This window comes from Psammomys obesus, unplaced genomic scaffold, assembly GCF_907164565.1.
Source record: "Psammomys obesus unplaced genomic scaffold, mPsaObe1.curated_primary_1811, whole genome shotgun sequence".
NCBI lineage: Eukaryota > Metazoa > Chordata > Mammalia > Rodentia > Muridae > Psammomys > Psammomys obesus.
The window spans coordinates 3,542,680-3,565,598 of NW_026593947.1; the positions used below are offsets into that span (position 1 = coordinate 3,542,680).

Consider the following 22,919-nt stretch of genomic DNA (forward strand, 5'->3'; position numbering starts at 1 on the left):
TAAACCAGGGTCCCAGGGGACACGCCTGCAGTTCAAATCTCAGCAGCCCCGGAGGAGGTGTGGCCTGTGGAAGGGTTGACTACACGCCGCCGTGTCTCTGACGGCGGCTGGGATGGGCAGGAGAGAGGAATGATAGGTTTGAAGGACCCATTCTGGGGACCGTCCCGGCCTGACCAGGAGTCCGAGAGAGGCTAGGAAGGTCTGAAGGGTCGGCCCTGGGGCCAGCCACGTTGAGTTGTGTCCATGTGTGCAGCCGTAACCCCTGCTGGTGTGCCAGGTGGCTTGGGTGCAGCTGCTGCACAGATCTGGCTCCTCTGAATGAGCTTGCTTGCTGGGCAAGGCTGAGGAAAAGCCAGCTAGCAAGTCATCCGTCACGAAGTGACGGAGGAAAGAAAAGTGTGAGGAGGGTGGGGGGGGTGCCCCTCCGAAGCCTGCGGGGGGGGGAAGGTTGTGCCTGTGCATGGCAGCAGACGTTGCCTGGTCACCATCCACGAGGACAGGCTCATTCTTTTCCTGCTAGGCTGACCTGGACGTTGGCCTTGTCAGGCTCTCCAGAGTTCTGCTGTCCCGGGCAGAGACTTAGCCCCACGGTCATGGCCAGGGGGCTCCCTGAGAGGAGACCTGGGGTGAGGTTGGGAGATGCTGGATTTGAAGTCAGAAAATCTGTTGATGGTTATGGCTTTGACGCCATTTGGAAGTGAGGACTTGGCACCATAGAGGCCGGCCCTGAAGATTGCCAGGGGACTGGCGGCCGCTCCGTGTGTCGCGGTCGGGCAGAGGCTGAGCAGCCAGCGCACACTGGTAAATCCTTCAGGCTGCCTCTGGGGCCGTGTCAAGTCAGGTTACAGAACGAGGAAACGCCTCCCGAATGCCCACAGTCACGTAGCTGGTAATTGGCAGAACCAGGATTAGAAATAGGAGCCAGGTCCTTCCTGCTGGGCTGCCCGTCCTGAGTCACCTGCTCCTGGGTGCTGACTGACACCAGGGCAGGAGAGTTCTTCAGTGGAGGTGGCCAGAGCACAGCGCTCAGCCTCTCCCTGGCTTCTGCAGTCCTAGACCAATAACCTGGCTGTAGCTGGTAGGGAGCTTCAAGCAACCAGGAAGTTGGCCATCTAGCTCTGCCCTGCGACATCTGGTAGCCTCGGTGGTCTTAGGGCGATACCCTGGACCCAGAGGAAGTGACAAACATCTCCTCCAGTGGCCTTGGCAGAAATCCCTATTCTGAGTCCAGAGGGCGAGAGTGCTTGCCTGGTGACCTGTGTTCAGTCCAAACCCACTAAAGAACATCTTCTATAAGGTTGACCTCTGACCTCTTCTGGCCACCGTGCCGCACTGATCACCCCACCCTCACCATACACAGACCGTACGCAAATGACAATAAATGGAATGTTTTTAGATTTGCTTAGGTATGTGTTTTATATGTATGGGTGTTTCGTCTGCATGTATGCACGTCAGAAGAGGCCATTTAGCCCATGGGACTGCAGTGGGTTGTGATCCACCGGGTGGGTCCTCGGGAAGAGCAGCCAGTGCTCTTAACTGCTGGGCCATCTCTCCAGGCCCAGCCAACTAAACGTCTGCAAGTTAAACTCTCAGGGTGAGCCTGAGGCTCTTACAGCCTTCAGCTCTGCGCCGCTCCTAGCCAGTGGTTCTCAGCCTTCCTGACGCTGCAACCCTTTAAAACGGTTCCTGGTGGTGTGACCCCAGCCCCCAAATTATTTTTGTTGCTACTTCATAATTGTAATTTTGCCACTGTAACGAGCCGTAACGTAAATCTCTGTGTTTTCCCGTGGTCCTAGGCCGCCCCTGTGAAAAGGTTGGTTGGCCCTCCCCACAGGGGCTGTGACCCACAGGTTGAAAGCCATGGGATTAGCCTCGTGGGCCCCAGAGGACAGGGAGAGAATCTTACCCAGGTAGGCCTGAGGACTAGGGTCAGGAGTCCCCCGAGTTGGAGGGTGTTGGGCCATGTAGCTGCTGTCCACAGGGGGCAGGGCCAGGCCCCTGCAGGACTGTCATGGTGGCCTGAGGCCCACACAGGAGGAGCCACGGACAGGGGCTGTGGGTAGAGAGGTTGTTTGCATATGCACAGTTGCCCTGGAAATGTGTGTAGTGACAACGCAAGGTGGGAGTGGAGTTTGCCCTGGCCTGGCCAGCGGCCAGCTGCACCCTCTCTGCTACCATGACTTTGTGTGGCATTGCTCCATCACAGTGCAGGAAATACGGGGTTGACAGCATGGGAAATAAGAATTGGAAGGCTACTGTTGTACCTTTTTACATTTTTTCTTTTTGAAGTATATGAATTTTGGTTTTGTTTGTTTGTTCTTGAGACAAAGTCTCTCTGTGTACCCCTGGCTGTCCTAGAACTCTCTTTATTGACCAGGGCTGGCCCTGAATTCACAGAGATCTGCCTACGTCTGCCTCCCAGGTGCTGGGGTTAAAGGTGTGTGCTGCCATGCCAGGCTGAATGTTTTGCCTGCTTGCATGTCTGTGCCCTGGTGCCCATGGGAGCCAGGAGAGGGACATCAGATCCACGAGGGCTGGAGCTATAGGTGGTTATGAGCCATGTAGGTGCTGGGAAAAGGACCTGAATTCCCCGACGCTGAGCCACCCCTCCAGCCAGGGCTCTCATCCTGTGTGTCCTGACTCCTTTGGGGTCCCATAGCAGACACTTAGGTTATGATCTCTAACAGTAGCGAAGTTGCAGTTCTGAAATAGCAATGATAGAGTTTTATGGTTGGGGGTCACCACAACGTGAGGAACTGTATTAGAGGATCCCAGAGTTGGGAAGGTTGAGGACCACTGTTCAGCCCATCAACCTAGTGTCTTAATTCATAATTTTGAAGGTAGCTTAAAGACATTTGCCTTAAGGAGCTTCTCATAGTGGAAAGTACTTAATTTTTAATTGAATTCTAATTTATCTTCTCTAAAGATTTTCCCCATTTTGAGTTTTTGAGATAGGGTTTCTCTTTGTAGCCCAGGCTAACCTGGAGCTTACTGTGTAGCCCAGGTTGGCCTCATATACCCAAGTGATGGCCTTTGGCTTGCAGGTCTTTTTCTGACAACTCCCAGGCGATCTTTGGGTTTATGAAATTATAGTTGGATTGTTTCAGTTTTAGTTTCTCTATAGGAACTGTGGAAATGTCTCTGTTGACTGTAACTTTTGTGATAATAGTTCCTAAACCATATCCAGTGTTTCCGTAATACTTTTGAAGAAAAAAAAAGGGTCATAATCCCATTTCAAGCATTTCCTTATCAGAGTGAGTTTTTCCGAGGCTGTCTCGTTGGTTAAGATTGAGTATTCTTAGAAGAAAAAGGTAACAGCCCAGGTTGTGCTAGGCATGAGGCAGGCAGGCGGAGAGACCGGCCCAGGTGATCCGCGTGGGTACGTCTGCCTCTGCCGCATTGAACCCTCCTGTTGCATGGCAGTGGTGTCCAGCTAGGGACAGCCATCGTCCACTTCTCATTTGAGAAAATAACTGTTCATATTATACTAGGCACATGCTTAGTTCAGGGTTGCCTGATCATGAAGGCCCTCAGCCAGGCCCAAGGGCCTCGCGTGCCTGGGCTCACCATCTGGCCAGGTGGCTCAGCTGTGTGGCCTCCCGGTGCCCCGCTGTTCTGGCCACTCTTCTCTAGAACAGGGTCTCGTACAGTCACTTTGAGGACCAAATGGGCCCCAGCAAGACCTCTTGGATGTGGTAATGAGGACTCTGCGAATGCCTGCCTGGCTCCGAGCCCAGGTCAAGGCAGGTCCCAAATCCACTGTGGAGACTGACTTCTCCAAGGCCCCAGGGGCTGCGAGCTGCAGCTGCCGTTGCTGTCTTTGCACTGGGCAGGTTTTGCATTGCCCGTGTGTTGGTTTGTTGGCTTTGTAGGCAGCATGCTGCTGTTCGCACTCTACAGCAAGGGCAGTCAGGCACCCAGGGCATAAGTAGTTGGGCCAGAGTGACCCAGCCAGTCAACAGAGGCACAGCCAGAGCTCGGGTGCAGACACTGGCCATTCCCGCTGTTCCGAGTCTTCCTTTATTTCGTCCTCCCTTCTAGGAAGGCACACACAGTTTAACCGGCTGCACACACCTAATCAGGCTCCTGTTGTCAGAATGACCCGGTCCCAGCCCTTCCTCGATGCTCTGTGCCATGCCTCTCTCTGCTTTTAAAGAACCCTAACAGAGGCAGAGGCAGGCAGATTTCTGTGAGTTTGAGGCCAGCGAGTCCAGGACAGCCAAGGCTACACAGAGAGACCCTGTCTCGAAAAACAAAACAAAAACCTAACCTTAAATTAAAAAAAAAAAAAATGTGTGTAGATGTTTTGCCTTCTTGCATGTCGTTGTGCCATGTATGTGCAGTGTCCAAGGAACCCAGAAGAGGTCCCTTGCAACTGGAGTAAAGGATGGCTGTTATCTGCCACGTGAGAACTGAACCTTGCTGGAAATGCTCTTGACCACTGAGCCAGCCCTCTCTCCAGCCTCCTTTCTGATTCCTTTCCCTTTTAGATGCTCAGCACCTCTTTGTCAGTGTTCTTCCTGTAATGTGGCCCCCAAAATAGATGTAGCCGTGAGGCCTGGTTCCACATAGTCGAGTCTGTAGAACTCTCACTGCTTCCTCATGTTGCGTGGCAGCTGTGTGAAGCTGATGGCCAGCCGAGTCCTTGCTGGTCGCTTTCGTTGCTGTTTGAGGGTGTGGCTAGAGATGTGGTTGGTGGTGTGCTCGCTCAGCGTTCAGGACCCTCTGAGTTCAGTCTCTGGCATCACGTGAAGCCAGGCACGGTAACATGAACCCGAAACCTCAGCTCAGAGAGATACGCACCTTAACCTCCTCAGGGCAGATGGAGGCGGGAGAAGCAGGCATTCAAGTTGCCTTCGGTAACGAGTTTGAGGCAACTCTGGGCTACCTAAGACCCTGTCTCAAAAACAAAAGAGGGGCTTACTCTGCCTATCTCACTCCCCCTGTGTAGTTGGTGTTTCAAAATGAGGGCAGTGCCTACCCCTAGGAGCCATAAGGATTAAGTGACAGGGCACTGGACGCCAAGGCGCTCTGAGAATGAGGACAGGGACAGACTTTTTATCTTGATAAATCCTGATTGTTTTCTCTTACTTTTGTGGTTGGTTTTTGCCTTTTGTCCGTTTTTGATGCTTTTTTTTTTTTTTTTTTTGTGGCCTTGGTTGTCCTTGAGCTTACATCGTAGGCTGGCCTCGAACTCATAGAGATCCACCTGCCTCTGCCTCCTGAGTGCTGGGATTAAAGGCATTCGCTACCACTGCCGGCTGGTTTTTGCCATTTTCAAAGCAGAATTTAAGACAGGCCTAGTGACTTACACATGTAATCGTAGCGCTTAGAGGCAGGAGGATTGACAGGAAAGTGGTGAGTTCCTTTCCTAGAATGACTTATTGAAAGAAATGTGAGGCAAGATGTGCTCAGTTCTCCTGGGCAGACAGACCCCGGATGTGGGGTCTGTAAAGAAGAAAGCCCATATTCAGCTTGTGTTTCACTGTAGCCACGTGTGTGAGCGGCTTTTTTGGTGTTTTCAAGTTGTGTGGTTGGCTCTTCCTCTTTGCTAGTTTGTTTACAGCTTACTCACTAATCTGCAAGTGACTCACTCGTGTCCTTACAGCTGTGGCCCTGTTCTTCCCAGACCCATCCACTGCTTTGGTGAGCGCTGGGTCTTGTCGCCCTGTGGAACTAGAGTAGATTTCGTATGCTGTCAGGATGTCCGAGTAGCAGCGTGTGAAGCCTGCAGACGTGACATACCGTGGCACTGGTCAGATGACCTGGGTAGACCAGCTGCTGGAATCCCAGCAGTCTTTGGGATAAACCGAGGCTAACGGAAAACTGTGGCCCAGACACACAGGCAGCTCTGAAGAGGGAGGATGAGGGCCCAGACAATGGCTTCAGGGGTAGTGGGAACGAGGGTTCGAGAGACACAGACAGTTGCTGGCTGTGTGCAAGTCTCTGGCGAGGTAGTTAGGAAACACTCTTACCGCCGTGCAGGGCTGTGCGTGTGCAGCCGCCTGCAGTGTGTACTTGAGCGTTCCTGTAAATATGCAGCAGTTAGTGCCACGCAACCAGCACACAGGGTGAAGCTGGTCCTCAGGCCTGGCTTGGTGTGTGCTTGAGCGCGTGCACGTATGTACGTGGCCAAGTGTGGTGGTGCGTGCCTGGAGTCCCAGTGCTCTTGGGTGTGAGACCATCCGGGGTTGTACGGGGCGAGCACGGTGTAAGCAGCAAAGGAGGCTCGCTCCCAGCACAGCTGCGGGTTTGGCAGTGAACACCGGGTAAACTGGTAGGGCCATGGCGAAGGCCAGCCTCGCTTCTCCTGAGTGTACCTGCTTGAGACGAGGAGCTCGGACAGGGTGAGCTGTCAGCAGCAGACCTTTGCCTCTCAGAGGGAAAATAAGTTCATAGCCTGCCAGGTTTTAGTTTTCTTACCCTCAAACAATCCGTTTCCAAATAATTCACCCCAGAAAGAAGAGGGGTGGCAAAGAAATGTTACCTGATGAGAAGTGAATGCCGTGGCGTCCAGGCAGGATGGCCGTCCTCTTCCTTCCTTCCATTCTCTGGGTGAGAAGAAACAACTTTCTGGTGTTCCCGCGTGAGAGGGTCCTCTCTCGTGCGTCCTCTCATCAGAAAGGAGGGAAAGTACAGTTGCATAGCTTGCTTCTCCTGGTGTTTTCCTCCCAGCAATGGAGACACCCAGAGGTGCTGTTAGGTCAGGGGCCACGGGGGGGGGGGGGGGGGGAGGTCAAACTGCTTCGTCTTCCGACTGCTCATCTGCAGGCTCGTGTGGGCCTCGGTGCAGCTTTCTGAATTGTTGCTGTGGCCCGCTGCCGGCTTTGTCCCCCACTATCTGTATCCCTGTCCCCCGAGCAGCGGGGCATCTGGGTGCAGGTGGTGGGGAGACCTCAGGGACTGGAATTAAGTGGACCCTGAATTGAAATAAAAACTTTCTTTAAAACTTCATCCACACAGCCAGAGCTACATGGAGAAACCCTGTCTCAAACAAACAAAAACCCACCAAAAAACCCCTTCATCCACACTCCGCTTCATCACCCCCCGCTGTGAGCCATCCCTCTTCTCTTCCCCTGCCAGCCTCTTGAGGGAACAGAAGCCCTGCCTTCTGCTGCTGCCTCTCTCAGAGACCGCTTCGCCAGTTGCCGACCCTTCAGTCGGGGACTGGCTTCTGGAACCACTTTCCCGCATCCACCCATCACCAGCCCTGAGAACTTGCCTTTCTGGCCTTCGTGTCCTGGGCAGGCGGATGGGGATGAGAGCGAGGATAGGGGCCCCTTGCCTGGTGTGTTGGATACACTACTTAGAGTGCGCCTGGCCGGGGTGAGCATCTGTAAGTGCTGCCGTGTGGTGCCGGGCCTCCACGGGAGGCAGTACAGGTCTGATGGTAAAGCACTGGGGAGGTGTGCTCACCATTGGCTCCTAGCCTGTCTAGGGCTTGTTTTTGGTTTTTCAAAGATTTGTTTATTTTTACATATATGAGTGCTCCTATCTGCATGTACACCTGCATGCCAGAAGAGGGCACCAGATCCCAGTGAGCCATGATGTGGTTGCTGGGAATTGAACTCAGGACCTCTGGAAGAGCAACCAGTGCTCTTAACCACCGAGCCATTTCTCCAGCCCTGTTTTTGTTCTGTTTGAGGCTTTCCTCTCTTCGCTCAGGTTGGGCTGTGAGTAAGCGATTCTCCTGTCCTCTCCTAGACGTGGCATCTTCAGACCTGGCTTTCCTCTGCTTTCCCAGCAGCAGCCACAGTTTGCTGATTCCCTTTCTGCCTTTTCGGGGCCCTGCCTGCTCAGCCACAGTGTGCCAGCCTGCCGTCCTGTGTGATGCCCAGGCACGGCTGTGGTTCATCAGATCGCCCTTCCTGACCCGTCACCAGCCAGCTTCCAAAAGCAGAAAGCACTGTCCTAGAATGTCCTATCTCAGGAAAAGATAACTTCCCATCACCTAGCTGGTTTAGTCAGGGTTCTGCTGTGGGCCAGCTAATCAGACAGCGGCTACCTCTATGCGGGAGGTCTAAGAATCCAGCGATTATTAAGTCCATGAGGCTGGACGGCCCGAAGAAGTAGGCTCTAATGCTAGCGAAGGAGGAATGGCGGGAGCAGGGTGGGGAAGCAGGCAAAAGGAGCAAGCTTCCTTCCGGGCCGTTATACAGGCTGCCAGCAGAAGTGCCCTGCAGGAGAGGTGCGTCTTCTCACCTCAGAGATCACGATCAGACGCTGGTCTTCCCATTTCAAATGACTTGATTAAGCAAATGTACCTCATAGGCATGCCCAGCTATTTTGGGATTTTAGTTAATTCCAGATGTAGTCAAGTTGACAGCCAAGAATCGCCACCACACTAACCCTGTGGTACACATTTGTGGGTGACACCACTGACCTAGAGTTCATAATAAGTGTAAACAAGAACAGCCAGCCACAGTACACACCTGTGATCCCAGCAGCCCAGCCTGGGCTACATAGTGAATCCTTATCTCCAAAACCCAGATGAATGCATGCATGCATGAATGCGTGCAGGCAAGGGCCTTGCCCTCTTTTGATCATCATGTTAGTCCCGTGGCCTGTATTTGTGTGCATATGTGTAGTAAGTCTGAAAACATATTTGCTCAATGGCTAGATGGATGGCCAGCCAGTGTGTGTGGACAAGGGGACTTCTTCTGCTCTTCTTTGCCGGAATACCAGGGAGGTACAGAGGTCCAAACTGACTTAAATCTTTAGAGTTCATTATTATTGTTGTTTATTATTGGGGGGGTTGTTCACATGTGGGGGCCCTGCAGAGCCATTTCTCTTCACCTTTATATGGGTCCCAGGGACTGAATTCCAGGTTAGCTGGCTCACAGCAGATGGCTTTTACTCACTGAGCCACCCACCCCGCCACCCCCAGCTCACTTGCTTGTTTGTTTGTCTGTTTTGTTTTGTTATTTTCAAGACAGGGTTTCTCTGTAGACCAGGCTGGCCTTGAATTCAGAGACGCACCTGCCACCCAGTGCTGGGGTTAAAGGTGGGGGTTGCTACCTCCTGGTTCCACTTTGTTTTTTTGAAATGAGACCACAGTAGGAGACAACTCGGGTTTTCAGTTTCCCTGCCCCACTCTTTGATTCTCTGTTAGCTGCAAGCAGGAGGATCTTGCTGTTGAGCTGGTGCCCTGACCAGTGTCATGGCCGGTGAGGTGATGGACTCCTTGCTGAGCAGCCTGAGACCCCTCCTCCCAGGCCATTCTGTCATTACTGGTCACTAATACTAAAACAGATGCCCATCCTGAGTCAGGAAAAATAGGGATGTTTTGGGACGCCGACCAGCACCCCTGCCCATCCTGGGGAGCAGGAGCTCAAGGTGTCAAGGGAGGTGACATTTGGAGCTCAGGATTCAGGCTCATAAAGCTTCCCCGTCTGTTGCAGACAAACTGCTGACCAGCTGACTGTGGACATTGCCACATATCTAAGTCTCGCAGTCGGTGACTCTTGGAGGCACTCAGCAGTCATTTCTGGGGATCCATCCCGACACTCTCCCACACCCGAACCACTGCCGGTCGGATGAGAAGCAGAGGGTGGCTAGTTTACAGACACAGCGGCACTGCAGCTTAACCTTTCACCCCTCTCCTTTTTGAGGACCTCTCATTTTTGACCTGGTGGTTTGCTGCTTGCCTCTTTCCTTTAGCCTTTTGGGGCCTTTTAAGTGTCTGATGGCATGAATTTCAGTCAAAAATGATATCCAAGTTACACTATCGATTCAGATATCTGTGCCCTTGAAGGGCTGGTAAAAGAAGATCACAAATACCAAGGAGAAAAAAATTAGCGTTTGTCACGTACAGAAGTCTAACGGTAGGAGACGGAGCCCCTGTCTGGGCCCTCGACATGAGTGGAGACCCAGCAGCACCCTGTTTTCCTCCTGACGCTAGCGTTTCCATCCAGCATTAGTAACACGGGCACTCGGTGCCTCTGAGGACGCCTCCCCGTATCACGCTCAACGGTCCCAAGCTGCGTGTTGATGAGCTTAACACAGCCTGGTTTCCTTTTCCACCCAAGAGGGCTTAGTCTCCGTCACTGAGGCTGAATTTTCTTTGTTCGGTGATGGAACATGAGAGGATATGCAGTTGGCCATCTAAACTGGATCAGCCAGCCAAAAGCAGGGGCTTCATTTCTCACATTTGCTTCCAAGGCTAGCTGGGGAAGGCAGAACTGCTGTGAGCAGGACAGAAGCTTGCCTTCTTAGTTCCCAGAGTGTGTAACAGTCAGGACAGTGAAGCCCAGAAACTCTCCTCACTTCTGTTATTTAAACAGGGACCACTGGCTTGCAACAGCTCAGGGTCTCCCATTTGGCCCCTGCCCCTCCATGTTGGCTCATCCATCGCTGCTAAGCGGCCAATGAGTTGTGTTCTCCACACCTGGGCTCTCCACACCTGGGTGTTCACTGGCCTGTGCTGTGCTCTCCGTTAAGTCAGCACAGAATACCCTCAGCTCTCCTTACCACAGAATTGGACCTGCCACACACATTCTGTGGGGTGACTCTTGGAGTTCTGTCTTGTAAGCTACGCTCCTGAGTTCCCTCTTGGACCATTTATCTTGTTGTTTTTCAGGCCATGGTTGCTTGTTATCCAGGCAATGGAACAGGCTACGTCCGTCATGTTGATAACCCAAACGGAGATGGAAGATGTGTGACGTGTATATATTATCTAAATAAAGACTGGGACGCCAAGGTATGCAATGGAATTCAGCAGTGGTGGTTTTTCCTCAAGCTATGTTTTTGTTTTCTCCCCCTCACAGATATCTGTAGTTCTCTCTCATGTCCTTTACGGTTTTGACACTCAGTGGATTTTTGTGACATGAAACAGATACTGTTGTGTTAGTGTTTGAAAACAAACACTAACATATTAAGACATGGTGGAATTCCCGGTGCAATCTACCGTGGAAATGAGCCTGGTGGAGCACACCAGGAGTCCCTGTACGTGGGAGGTGGAGGCAGGAGATTCAGGAGTTCAAGGCCATCCTCAGTGACATGGGGAGGCTGCCCCGGTCAGGGAAGGTGTCCACTGGGAGATGAGTGTCAGCCAGCCGGTTCTTCTTAAGCAGCAGGGTGAGGGAAAGAGGATGGTGTCTGCCCGTCCAGTCTGGCAGGTCTCTTAAGTATTTGCAAGAAGCCTTGGGATCCCGTGACACGCAAAAGCAAGGAAGCCACATTCCCAGTGGTGACATCAGGGATGATCACTGTCCAACTCTGAGCGCTAGGCCAGGCCTGGAGCAAGGCATCTGAGTGCTGTTCAACTGCCAGGGAGCATTGGTTGGCTGGGCTGGCTGGTGCATGCCTGTGAGCTCAGCATTTGGGGAGGTCAGAGGTTAAGGTCACCCTTGGCTACATGGCAGTCAGAGGCCAGGCCGGGTTACTACCAAGTAGCTAAATATCTTCGGATTGGTGGCTCTAATCAAGTGAATTTCCCCAGAGAGTAAGACACGAGGGTCGGGGCCACGTGTGGGTCCTCTGCTCAGCACATAGGGCTCCCATGGCCCCCAGCGCACTGAAACTGCCCAGGGCCACTCTCCAGGCCCTGCAGAGAGCTGTGCTCTGGGTAGATGAGCTGTATGGGTTGGAGTTGAGCGACTGTGATTAGAACTTAGACGCAGGCTACATGGGGAGAGCAGGGTGCAGAATGAGCTGGGAGGGAGGTGAGTCTGCCAGCCAGTCCCCACCACCCAGCCTGAGGACTAGGATCGGTCCATAGGTCTCACCAACTCCCCAGAGCTGGCCTCCAGCTGCCACACATACATACGATTAAGAAATAAAGGTAACTTAGGCAGCTAGTTAAGCCCCGCTCAGCGTCTGCTGAAGGCCGCAGCACCGTGGTGGTTTGTCTGGCAGGGCGTGCTGGCTGGCGTCAGCCTTGACTGGAAATGCCCGCTGCTCTTTAACACTCAGATACACTAACTGTGGAGATTCCGTGTGTTTGTTCCGTGTGCTTATAACAAAAGGGACTTTCCCACACATCCATGCTGTACACGGCGACTCAGCTCGCCAGCACACCTTGGTAACCAACACGATTGTTTTTACAAATAATCCAGCTAAGCATTTTGAGTCATTTAATGCCACCCCATCCCCAACTTAGCCTGGTGGCCCAGACTGAGGTGCTTTGCTCTTTTTCCCAGGTAAGTGGAGGCATACTTCGAATTTTCCCGGAAGGCAAAGCCCAGTTTGCCGACATTGAACCCAAGTTTGATAGACTGCTGTTCTTCTGGTCTGACCGGCGCAACCCTCACGAAGTGCAGCCAGCATACGCTACAAGGTAGTGTTCCGCTCGTGAAAACCTGCTTGGCAGTGTGGCAGGGGCAGGGCTGAGTCCAAGGCGGAGCCCTGAAGTGTCTGTGGACACCTGCCTGCTGTCCAGGTTTTCCTGGGGGGATGTTTTGGGGGTTTGTTTTTGTTTTGTTTTGTTTTGAGACAGGGTTTCTCTGTGTAGCCCTGGCTGTCCTGGACTCACTTTGTAGACCAGACTGGCCTCGAACTCACAGAGATCCGCCTTCCTTGCGAGGGCTGGGATTGCAGGCGTGGTGTTGCACAGCTGTTTATGGTCTAAGCGTAGTGATGGTGTGTGCATCTTCACACTTGGTCCTGCTTTTAGAAGAGTAACGGTGCACCTGCTGACACTGCCTGTCCAGGATCACGTGGGTGTTTCCTGAACACTTAGAAAAGGAAAAGGACAGCTTTTGAAAAATGATTCTGAGAGCAGAAATGAAAGGGGCCAGGGGCTGCAGACATGTGGGCCGTCTCAGCATCAGAACTACTGCAAGTTCAAGGCTGGCTCAGGCGGTAGCAGAGAGAGCGAGCAGAAAACAACACAAAAATAGCTGCCTGGGTTTTTCCATCCCTGTCATTGGACTTTAAACTGCTCATGTTAATTAATACGCTCTCACGTAGGTTTTCTGTTTGTTTGCTTTTACCATTTGTTATGATTTGGTGAGAAGGTTGAGACACGCCTGTGGGCATGGTTGTGAAGAAGACATTTGTAGTGAGCTTGACTGTTTTTATCCAGGAAAGTGGCGGGACCACCCTCCCTGCTGCTTCCTGTGACTAAGAAGAGCTAGGTTGCTGGTGTAGTTGAGTCTCCTCAGGATGAGGACATGTCAGGATGTCCAGGGGCCAAGGTCAGTGGCCATGGCCGAGGTCCCGGGCCCTGCACTGTGTCCTTCCTCTTCTGCGTCTGGCCTGTGCTCCCATCACTGATTCACAGAGTGTAGCAGCTGCGTGCCTGACAGCAAGCCCGGAAACCAGGCAGGGCACACTGAGGCCAGCGGTGCAGTCAGGGCAGGGGCCCCTGGGCCAGGGCACAGAGGCCAGAGCCCAGCTAGGGGAGTGCAGCCCAGGCACAGGGCAGACTGTTGAAGCCTGGAGTCAGAGGTGGGTGTGTAAAAGGCAGCTCTGGAAGCCACATGTGGAGGGAAGGGAAGCATCGGAGTTTTATACAGAGGACTGAGGGCTGTGGAAGGCCAGGATCAGACATCAGAATTTGGATTGGCAGTTAGCCACGCACATGGAGAGCTACTTAGAATACCCGTCCAGCCCTGTTTCCGGAAGAAGCCACGGTAGGGACAGGAGCGCAGCCTGGGCAGGGCCGGTAAGCCAATGGCCAGAGGCAGGGTCCATGGATGGCACTATTCTCACTGGTGCCCTGGCTGCTGCATTTGACTCTGCAAGCAGGGTGACACCATTGGGCTGCCGTTAATTTGGGTTGTTGCTTTTCCCATGACGTTTGGCCTGGATCCACAGATTCTTACCTAATGACAACTCCCCTGAGGAATCCACGGCCTGAAGCTCACATTCACACCTACAGTGTCTATTCCCTTGCTCCAGTGTTGACGTCTGCAGGTGCTGCCGCGCTTTGGCTCTGAACAGACCTTTCACACCACATTTATCTGGGGAATAAAATAGTCCAGTTCTATGAGGTTTTTCGGAAAGAAAAGGTTCAGCCAAACCCAGTGCCAAAGCAGTGTAAGTTTTTGGTAGGAATCCTAGCAGTTTGAGTGTGGCTCAGCAGCTCCTCGGTGACTCAGAGTCTAGGATGTTAGACTTGTGGGCTCTGTTTCTTCATCCCAGTCACTGTCCCTGTCTCGGGACAGTTCCCCTTCCTTTATCTGTTCCTGACCATGCAGGCCGGGTGGGTGTGGAGGCTCCTGGAGCTCAGCTGCAGGGTGGACAGGCCACATCTGTGTTGCTCGCTTACACATCGGTGTAAGGAGGCTGTGGGTGTTACAGGCTGGCAGGGCCGCTCTCCTCCCAGAGACCTTTCTGACCCGATCTTAAATTCCCTTCCAGGTACGCAATAACTGTTTGGTATTTTGATGCAGATGAGCGAGCAAGAGCTAAAGTGAAATATCTAACAGGTAAACACAGCTGGGAGTAGCTGGAACAGCTGGGGATGGTGTTTCCCAAAGCCCCAGTCCAGGAGTGTTCTTCCAGGTTCCTTAATCCCCTTATTTTAAAAAGAATTTCTCTTCATTGTTTATTTATTTATTATATAGACAGTGTTCTGCCTGCATGTGTGTCTGCAGGCAGAAGAGGGCACCAGATCTCATTATAGTTGGTTGTGAGCCACCATGTGGGTGCTGGGAATTGAACTGAGGTCCTCTGGAAGAGCAGCCAGTGCTCTTAACCTCTGAGCCATCTCTCCAGCCCCTTAGTCTTCATTCTTATCTGCTGTAATTGTCCAAACCTCAGGCTAAGGTTTGAGGCAGGCATGAGTTAGCTACTCAAGCACAAACTGAGCTTCTGTGTGACCACCCTGGGCCCCTCCCCTTCTCCTGTAGGTGAGTGAACACCCCTTTCTTTCGCAACATTCCCTCCAAAGCACATGTGGCCTCAAGGAAAGTCAGTGTGGAAGAGGGGAGCAGAGCTTTTCTGCCAGCTAAGGACCATGGGTAGAGTCCCACGGTCAGCCTGCTGTGTAGGTCAAGGCTTTGTCCTGTGCCTGGACATCCCAGGACAGTGGCCTGTGCTGTCCTGTGATGTAAAATTGGGATGTTCGTGCACTCTTTGTGTTCTCAGAGCTATGGTTTATGGTCGGCCGGTGGCTCTCAGGACTGTTTTGTCAGGTAGCTTTAAGTGAATAGACTTGAGTGGCACTGTTCCTGTTGAGGTGTCTCTGCCGGCCCGCTAAGGTCTGTGCAGGGCAGCACAGCTCTCTTGTCACAGTGGCGGCCGCAGCTGCCGAGACCGGCCTCACGGGATGCTGGAGGAACGGGTGCAGTGTCCGGTGTGAGCTCCGGCACGGAGTGAGAATGCCTCTTTGTCTTGCAGGTGAAAAGGGTGTCAGGGTTGAGCTCAATAAGCCTAACTCGGTCGGCAAGGATGTGTAGCGGGGCCTTAGGTCCGGCAGAGCCCGCTCCACCTCCAGCCCCTCGGATGCCTGCCGTGGGCTCGCGTCCACGTGGACGGAATGGGCAGAGGCGCCCGTGTTCCAGTCGGGAGCCAGGCGGCCGGCCGCTCAGACAGAGGGCTCCGCCTGCTGTGACTGCGACGCAGCACTCGGTGCTGACTGAGGAGGAGATGCTGCGGGCGAGAGTGGCTTCTCCATCGGGACGCGAGACGAGGGCCCTTTGTAGGATTCTCTTCATTCTTCTATTTTGCCAGATCTATCATCTAACTGAGTTCATTTCATCTCTTTTTTATATCAAGTTTGAATTCGGGGAATTTTTGTATTAGGTACAATTTATCAAAACTGAATTAAGAAAAAAATTTACAGTATTATTCTCAAAATAACATCAATCTATTTTTGTAAACCTCTTCATGCTATTAAATTTTGCCCTAAAGACCTCCTTCAATGATTGTCGCCAGTGACTGATGACGTGTTTTCTTTTGACTGAAAGTAAAGAAAGGGCGTTGAGCCCCATGAAGTGCACGTGGTTTTTCTTGGCCTGTCTCACAGTAAATTGAACTTGTAAGGTCTCTGCTCTCAGGCTTGACCTTCCTAGCAGTGAAGCCTCACAGCAGCAGCTCGCCGCCGATTCCCGAGGAACTTAGAGTTATGAGAGGAGAAAAGCCACAGGAAAAGGGTTTATCTTTTAAGTGAAGTTTTTAAAGCTAAGTGACTGGCGCACAGTGAACTTGAGGTCCTCCTCGGCTTCCGGTTCCCAAGACAAAGGGCTTTCTTCTTCAGGTCACAGCTTTGCGGTGGCTTCTCCTTAGTTCACTCGGAACCTTGGGGCTCCCGCTGGCCCCAGGCCCGTGGACACGTGTGTGGCTGCAGCCTCAGTCTCGGTCACCGGCTCCTTGGATAGCTATGAGCCATTTCCACAGCCAGTAAGGAAAGATGTGTGTAGCTTAGAAATCAAAGAAGTGTAGAACCAGACACGTTGTTTTATGGGTTTTTCTCTTCTTAGAGAAAGGAGGGACAGTGTCACAACCACATGAGACCCGACAGTCTCCTGCCACCGTGCAGCTCCCTTAGGAAGCCAGACTTTGCACAGATTATGGGTGGAACTCCGCATCCCCTTAGGTGTTCTGTCTCTGACCTTGATCTTTGCCAAAATGTGTGTATACAGAACTATTTCTGTGTATTTCACTTAAACCAGTCTTAGCACCTGTGTAGTTTGTATCCAATTAGAAACCTTTTCTATGGAAAGCTCAGTAATTCTTATTAAGAGAGTGCTATCGTTCATGTAAAGCATGAAAGAAAAATCAAGTTGAGCCAAGTGTGGATTGGGGGTTACTCAGCACTGTCCCTGTATGAGGGGCTCACGGTAGGAAGTCCAGCTCTGTCCCGTCTCCTTCCTTCAGCCCCGATAACCGCCGACCACCTCTCCAGCAAGTGCCTCTGCCAGCCGGCCAGCTCAAGTTTTGCCACCTGGCCCCCAAGCACCACATTTCAGAGTTGGGGTAGATTGTTCGGCGTCGGTGGTAGAAGGTCTGTTTGATGGGAGCAGCAGCCTTTAGCGGGGAAGACCCTGGTGTCCTTAGCCTTGGACCTTTCCTGACGTACCACAGCCCAGATTCTGCTGCGAGGGTGGCAGGAGGGGCGTGCTTGCCAGACAAACTTTAAATTATGTATCTTTTGGAAAGTATGTGCTTTCCTGGAGGTCACTGTGAAAGGTTCAAGAAGTCAGCATAGTTGTGCCCTTAAGCCCTCTCAGACTCACAATTTCATGTTAGTGACACCGAGCAGGACTCTAAAATTGTCTGTGGCCTGTGTGTGTTAATCCTGGTTAAAGAGAAAGCTTTATGATGCTGTTTTTATTCAACGCATTAACCAGCTGTAGAACAGACCTTTGTCCACCATAGGCGGAGCACTTCAGGACGCAGACTGCTGTGGTTCGGAAGCGGGTTTCCTGTGAACTCCTCTCACAATGCTTGTAAAGCTACTCTAATTAAAAAGATGCATAAATGTTCTTGAAAAAACCTAACTGTTGTCACCTCCAGCTGTCTTCTGTTTCCTAGCCCAGTACCATGGACTTTCCTCAAGGGTGCCCGGTCACTTCCTGACCACATCGTGCAGCGATGAGCCTCTGCGGCTGTCAGAGTGTGCAGCCAGGAGAGCCGCTGCAGGTGTAGGCGTGCCCGGGTCAGGGGCCTGTACCTCCGCTCTCAGGGCCGGAAGGCCTTTTCTCGGTAGGCTCTCGGGTTGCTGTAGACCCCGTGGCTGCTGCGCGTGCCAGTGGCACTCCTGTGCTTCTGAAGGAGGGGCTTGGTACCCACCTGCAGGGCCTAGGCATGCAGCGCCACACCCACAATCCTGTGATTTGTGGCTGCGTACAAAGAAAGGCACAAGCGTTTTAGGGCAGACTGACAGGATGTACTGTGTGGGGAGCCAGGTGTGGCGGCACACGCCTTTAGTCCTAGCACTTGAGAGGCAGAGGCAGGAAGGTTTCTGAGTGAGGCCAGCCTGGCCAGCCACAGCTCTGTAGTGAGACCCTGTCACCAAAAACAGAAACAACCGTGAGTGGTGTTTGGTGTTGTAGTGTCTCCGCGCATTTGGGAAACGGCACCGAAATATGGAGTGGAGCAGGTCCGAGGACCACCTACAGGTGACGGCCCAGCATGGGAATACAGAAAGTGGAATCAACAGCCTCTAGTTCTGATGCCACCTTCTGAGCCTCGAGTTTTGAGACAGGGCCTTGCCTTAGTCCAGGCTGGCCTCCATCAGCAGCCCTGCTCGGCCTTCTCAGTCAGCGCCCATGCTGTCGTGAGACAGCCTTGGATCCTCTGAGGCTCGTGTCTTCTGCCTGGGCCTGTGGCCAGAAGGCTGAGCTTGCCTGCGCTGGTGGCCTTCTGCCCGCCTGCCTCCCCAACCCCATTCAGTTTGGTCTCCTGTTCCCAGCCTCCATGTTCACCACTCCCGGTGCCCAAAGGGTGCTCAGAGTCGTGAATACGTGCTCTCCGGCCCACAACTGGACCTGGTACCGGAGCCCACACTGGAAGACATCGCCTTAGATGTTGAAGCAAACGTTCTGGTGTGTGGACCACCACTGGTCCCTTACACTGCGGAGTCTGTGAGTCTTCAGAACATTCTCAGTCCTGGGCTCTAGTCTCAGGGCTTGCTTGCGCTAACTAGCCTATGGCTTTCCTCGGTGTATAAGGTCACACCCCACAGCCTGGGGCTCCTGTTGCATAGTGCAGACAGGGCAGCACCCGAGTTTAAGCCCTAGGAACCTTAATACATCGGGCCTGGGGATGCAGCTCAGTGGTGTAGCACTTAACCTGGCTCCTGAGGGACGGGATTCCATTTCAGCCTCACGTCTGCTTGTCTATGTGAGCATTCAAGTGTGTGTGTGAGCTCAAGAGCCGGGTTCCACCCTCAGCACCACAAAGATCAAACCAGAAAGACACATCAACTGCTTTACATCAAAATATTCTCATTTATTTTAAAATTCTATAAAGCTTTGAAAAAAAATAGTCTTAAGAGTTTTGGAACAATGAGACAGAATGAGGTTTTAGTGTTTTCCCATTTACCTCAGAGATCCCAGTTAGGAAGTGTGCACACAGTTGGCCGAAGGCAAGGGTTTCTCAAGTTGCTTTTTAAACTAGGATGCAAGCACGTGTCTTTATAGAAACATGACTATGGCTGTGGCCCTGCAGTGGGGACTGAACCAGCTGTAGCTCTACCGGGAGAATCCAAAACGGAGCACATTCACTGACAAAAGAACTGATACGGGGGGAACTGCTGGGGTAAACCTTCGCTATCAAGTACAGGCTCATTAAACATCGACTCTCCAGCATTGGAGAACGATGCTCAGAACCTGGCGTTGCCTCCCTCCCGCACTGGCACTGCAATGACAGGGGCACACAGCAGGCGCAGTCCCAGCCCTGTGCCCGGCTAGACCTGTCTACACGCTTCCTCATACATGTCGGTCCATCCACCTCAACTGCTTCTCCAGGGGATGTGCCTGCCCTGCCCTCCCCCCTTCTTTAACAAGCTAACTCAACTCACTAAAAGACACTGCCAGGGTGAAGCCCCATCCCAGGACCACCAAACAGCACTGAGAATACTCCGCACCTTCCCTCCACTGAGGACCTAGTTCCTGAAGGCCGACTACCACCTTATTTACTTCGTAACTCCAGAACTTTCTGCAGTTTGGCTCGAAAATATTTAATGCCTATAACCTGTTAAATTGATGAAAATATGGTATATATTTAAACACAAAACTTTAATAGCCATTTATCTACGAACAATACTATGTAACTTCATGCTTTAAGAAACCGCAACACTTTGTTAGACGATCTGGCAGGTAAAGATGTCAAGCATGCAGAGGTGATGTGTGCACACTGGGGAGGGGCTCAAGTCACATGGAGGTGAGCACATGCTGTTCCTGAGTGGGTGGTCACATCACCGAGGCCTGCACTAGGAGAGTCCAAAGGTTCAGTAGTACTGGGCAAGGGGGAACCTTCTGCTTGTCTTTAAGCCCTACAGAGGGATGAAAATAAACGTCCACACAGTAACAGTGTGACCTCAGGGTGGAGGAGGTAGGCTCTGTGAAGGAACAACTGCATCAGGATCCCGAAGCCCCTGGGAGGAGACGGAGGGAGTTACACAGTGGGCCACCAGGCAAACCAGGTTCACCAGGTGCTCACAGATCAGCGCACCATGCTGTGTACGAATGGCCTTTAGCAAAGTCAGCAAGGCGGAAGGACAGGCGTGGGACAAGAATACTGAGCAAGCAATACCCGTGTCCCTCCGCCCCAGCACGGAAGGACTCAAGACCTGTCCAGTGCCAGCCTGCATGCTTCTGCTTCACACTGGCTTGGTCCAGGCGTTTTCTGCCCTCCAGGGCAAGAGGCGGCTTTGTGAGATGTTCTACATCAGTTACTTTTTAGCACCAGGTTTTAGCTGTTCACTTACATCCCCATCAAAACTGGCCTAGAGAACCGAGGAACTGCCGACACTCCAAGTAACTACATATTTGGAGCCACTTGCCATTCCGCTGCCACTTCTTGGTAAATGATGGGACACAGAGAGAAAGAAAGAAAAAGAGAAAAAAAAAAAAAAAAAAAAGCCTTGTTTGAGACATGGTCTCACCATAGCCCAGGTTGGAGGTTAAGCCCAGGCTGGCTTCAAACCCCACGACAATCTCCCCACCTCAGCCACCCAAGTGCTGGGATTTTAAACATGAGCTGTCATGAACTAGAAAAATTCTTTTAAATATAGGAGGGACTTTAAAATCTGTTGCCACTTTTTAGTAAGGGTGGGACAGATTGTATACATATATAAATATTATACTTAAAATATAAATTACTTAAAATATACAAGTCTTTAAAATTTGCTACCACTTTTACATAGAAAGTAAAATCTTCTAAAATATAGAAAGCTCATCCACTGTTGTGATTTTGGAAAACAAAGGAAAAGAAGAACTCTAAAAAAGTACTTTTAGAACAACTATGTTTCATATTGTCTGCACAGGGTGCCTGGCCTCAGGATTGCCATTAGCTCATGAAGCAGACCTTAATAATTAGAATTCGGCTGTCAGACTCCAGGTAAGAGTATCTTGAGAATATTCAAATAAAACCAGTGAGTACTCTAAAGCATCGAGAACAAGAGAAAACAAAAGCATCTGACACAGGACAGAGTAAGGCAGCGTCCTGGTAAGGCATGGCTGAATTCAGTCAGCACTGACTCACAGACCCGAGCTAGTGGCTCCCTACTCACCCAGGAGCATGGCTCAAGGGATGCCCCTGCCTCAGCTTCCTGAGTTCCTGGGACTACAGGGACACAGTACACCTACTATGTGTGTGTAAACCACAACTCTGTGCTGGTGTAACTGGCCCCACTGTAACCCACAAGTGCTCCCCTGGAGGGCAGCACAAGGCGGCAGGCGGTGTGGGATCAGACCCTTCGAGGTCGGAGATTGGTTTTGTCACCTTCCAGGCAACGGTCCAAGTGCTCATTAATCAGTGACTCCAAAACTACCCCCTGACAGACCGGACAGTTGACCAGCCGTCGCTGACTGCCCGAGGCGCCTGAACTCCGAGCTGTGCTGGCTACAGGCCCTGAGCTGCTCTGAAGGGCACCAGCACTCTGTGTTTGCTCCTTGATGTTATCCAAAGCAGTCCTGTCCTCCAGCCTCGGTCGCTTGCTTGGGAATTGCTCTTCAGAGCCCTCTCGGGAGACGGTCGAGGACGGCACAGTTGCAGATGTCACGGTGGCTGACGCCATGACTTTGGAGGCATTTCTCAGGGACGCCCTGGAAGGTGGCACCTTTCTCTGAGAGCCTGACAGGGCTGGATGCTGGCAGCCATCCCCAGAAGTCCCACTCGTGACTGGGGACCCGTTCACATTTCTGAAAGCCTTTTGGTTGGCAACAGACACTCTGGGGAAGTAGCTGCTCAGGACACTTTGGTGAGTAGCGGTGGGGACAGGGGGCACCAGATGAGGTTTTTTACTCGAGAAACCATTCTGTTCACATTTCACCTCAGTGTTGGAAATGAGTCTGAGGCCACTTGCTGAATGGTCTTGACTTGACGGGCCTTTGGCTTCATTAATCACATGTAAGGTGCTCAACTTGCCAGCTGAAGGGCAAGTACTTGTGTCTCCGAGAACATAGCCTTTTCCACTGAATGGGATGAGCGGCTGGGCCTCCCCTCTGCACAGCTTGTCTGCAAAGGAGACAGACAAGACCCTTTCTCAACACAGTGACACAGCAACCGCAAACGGCCGTTTCCTAAAATAGGACTGTCTTGTTCTAACTCACTACTGACAAGAGAAGGCAACCTTTAGAAGGCAGGGCCCTGTGCTGAGAGCAATTAGGATGGCAGAAACTACAGATAAGGAAGCCAGCACTAACCAAGAACTTTGCTGGGAAGGTGCCGACTCCTCTGCCCTGGCCCCCCTTACATGGCTTCCTACAGAGCAGTCCCTCTGCACCAACACTCTCCAGTTCCTGGCTTCTCAGCGGGTCAGATCAGGACTACAGCCAGTTCCCAAGGTCCACCCCCCCAAAACCCACAAGGGGAAGCGTCAACTTCAGCAACTGCTGTCTCCTCGGGAGTCTGAGGAAAAGGAGCAGATCCTAAGGCTGACACAGGACAAATGCAGGCCGCACGCCTTTCCCATCCTCCCAAGACAACTCAGCAGAAGTCACTGGGCAGGAAGGGTCCCAAGTTGGTCAGGACTTACACTCCAGGTGCTGTTACTTAAGTCAGTTTTCACTCTGACAGTTGTTTGCCTTGGACTCTCCTCAGATGCTGCCCAGGGTGACCATCTCACCCTCCCTCACTTCCACAGAGCGAAGCACCTTCCTGCCATCACAGTGTGGAGTGTGCTGTGTCCCTGCAGACGCCTCCACGGGAGCAGGCCTGCACTGACTCCACCCAGTTCCCTGACAGGTAGCACTGCCCAGGCTCCGGCCAGAATCGCAGCCACGGAAGACAAGATGGAGGGGTACCTTTATTCTCCACTGCTGATGCTGGCTGCCTGCCTGCTTTGGTCTTCCCTTTGCCTTTCT

The 22,919-nt window shown here is 52.2% G+C and overlaps 1 protein-coding gene across 1 annotated transcript in view; it reads left to right on the plus strand.

The window, feature by feature from the left end:
* Egln1 (egl-9 family hypoxia inducible factor 1) overlaps positions 1–15,886 on the plus strand; it is a 36,480-nt gene extending 20,594 nt beyond the window's left edge. Inside the window, exons 3-6 of the mRNA XM_055617566.1 lie at positions 10,580–10,699; positions 12,141–12,277; positions 14,305–14,372; positions 15,286–15,886. Coding sequence (XP_055473541.1) covers positions 10,580–10,699; positions 12,141–12,277; positions 14,305–14,372; positions 15,286–15,344 — 384 coding nt within the window. The 3' untranslated portion in view covers positions 15,345–15,886. The remainder of the gene's footprint in view (positions 1–10,579; positions 10,700–12,140; positions 12,278–14,304; positions 14,373–15,285) is intronic.
* Positions 15,887–22,919: the final 7,033 nt, after the last annotated feature.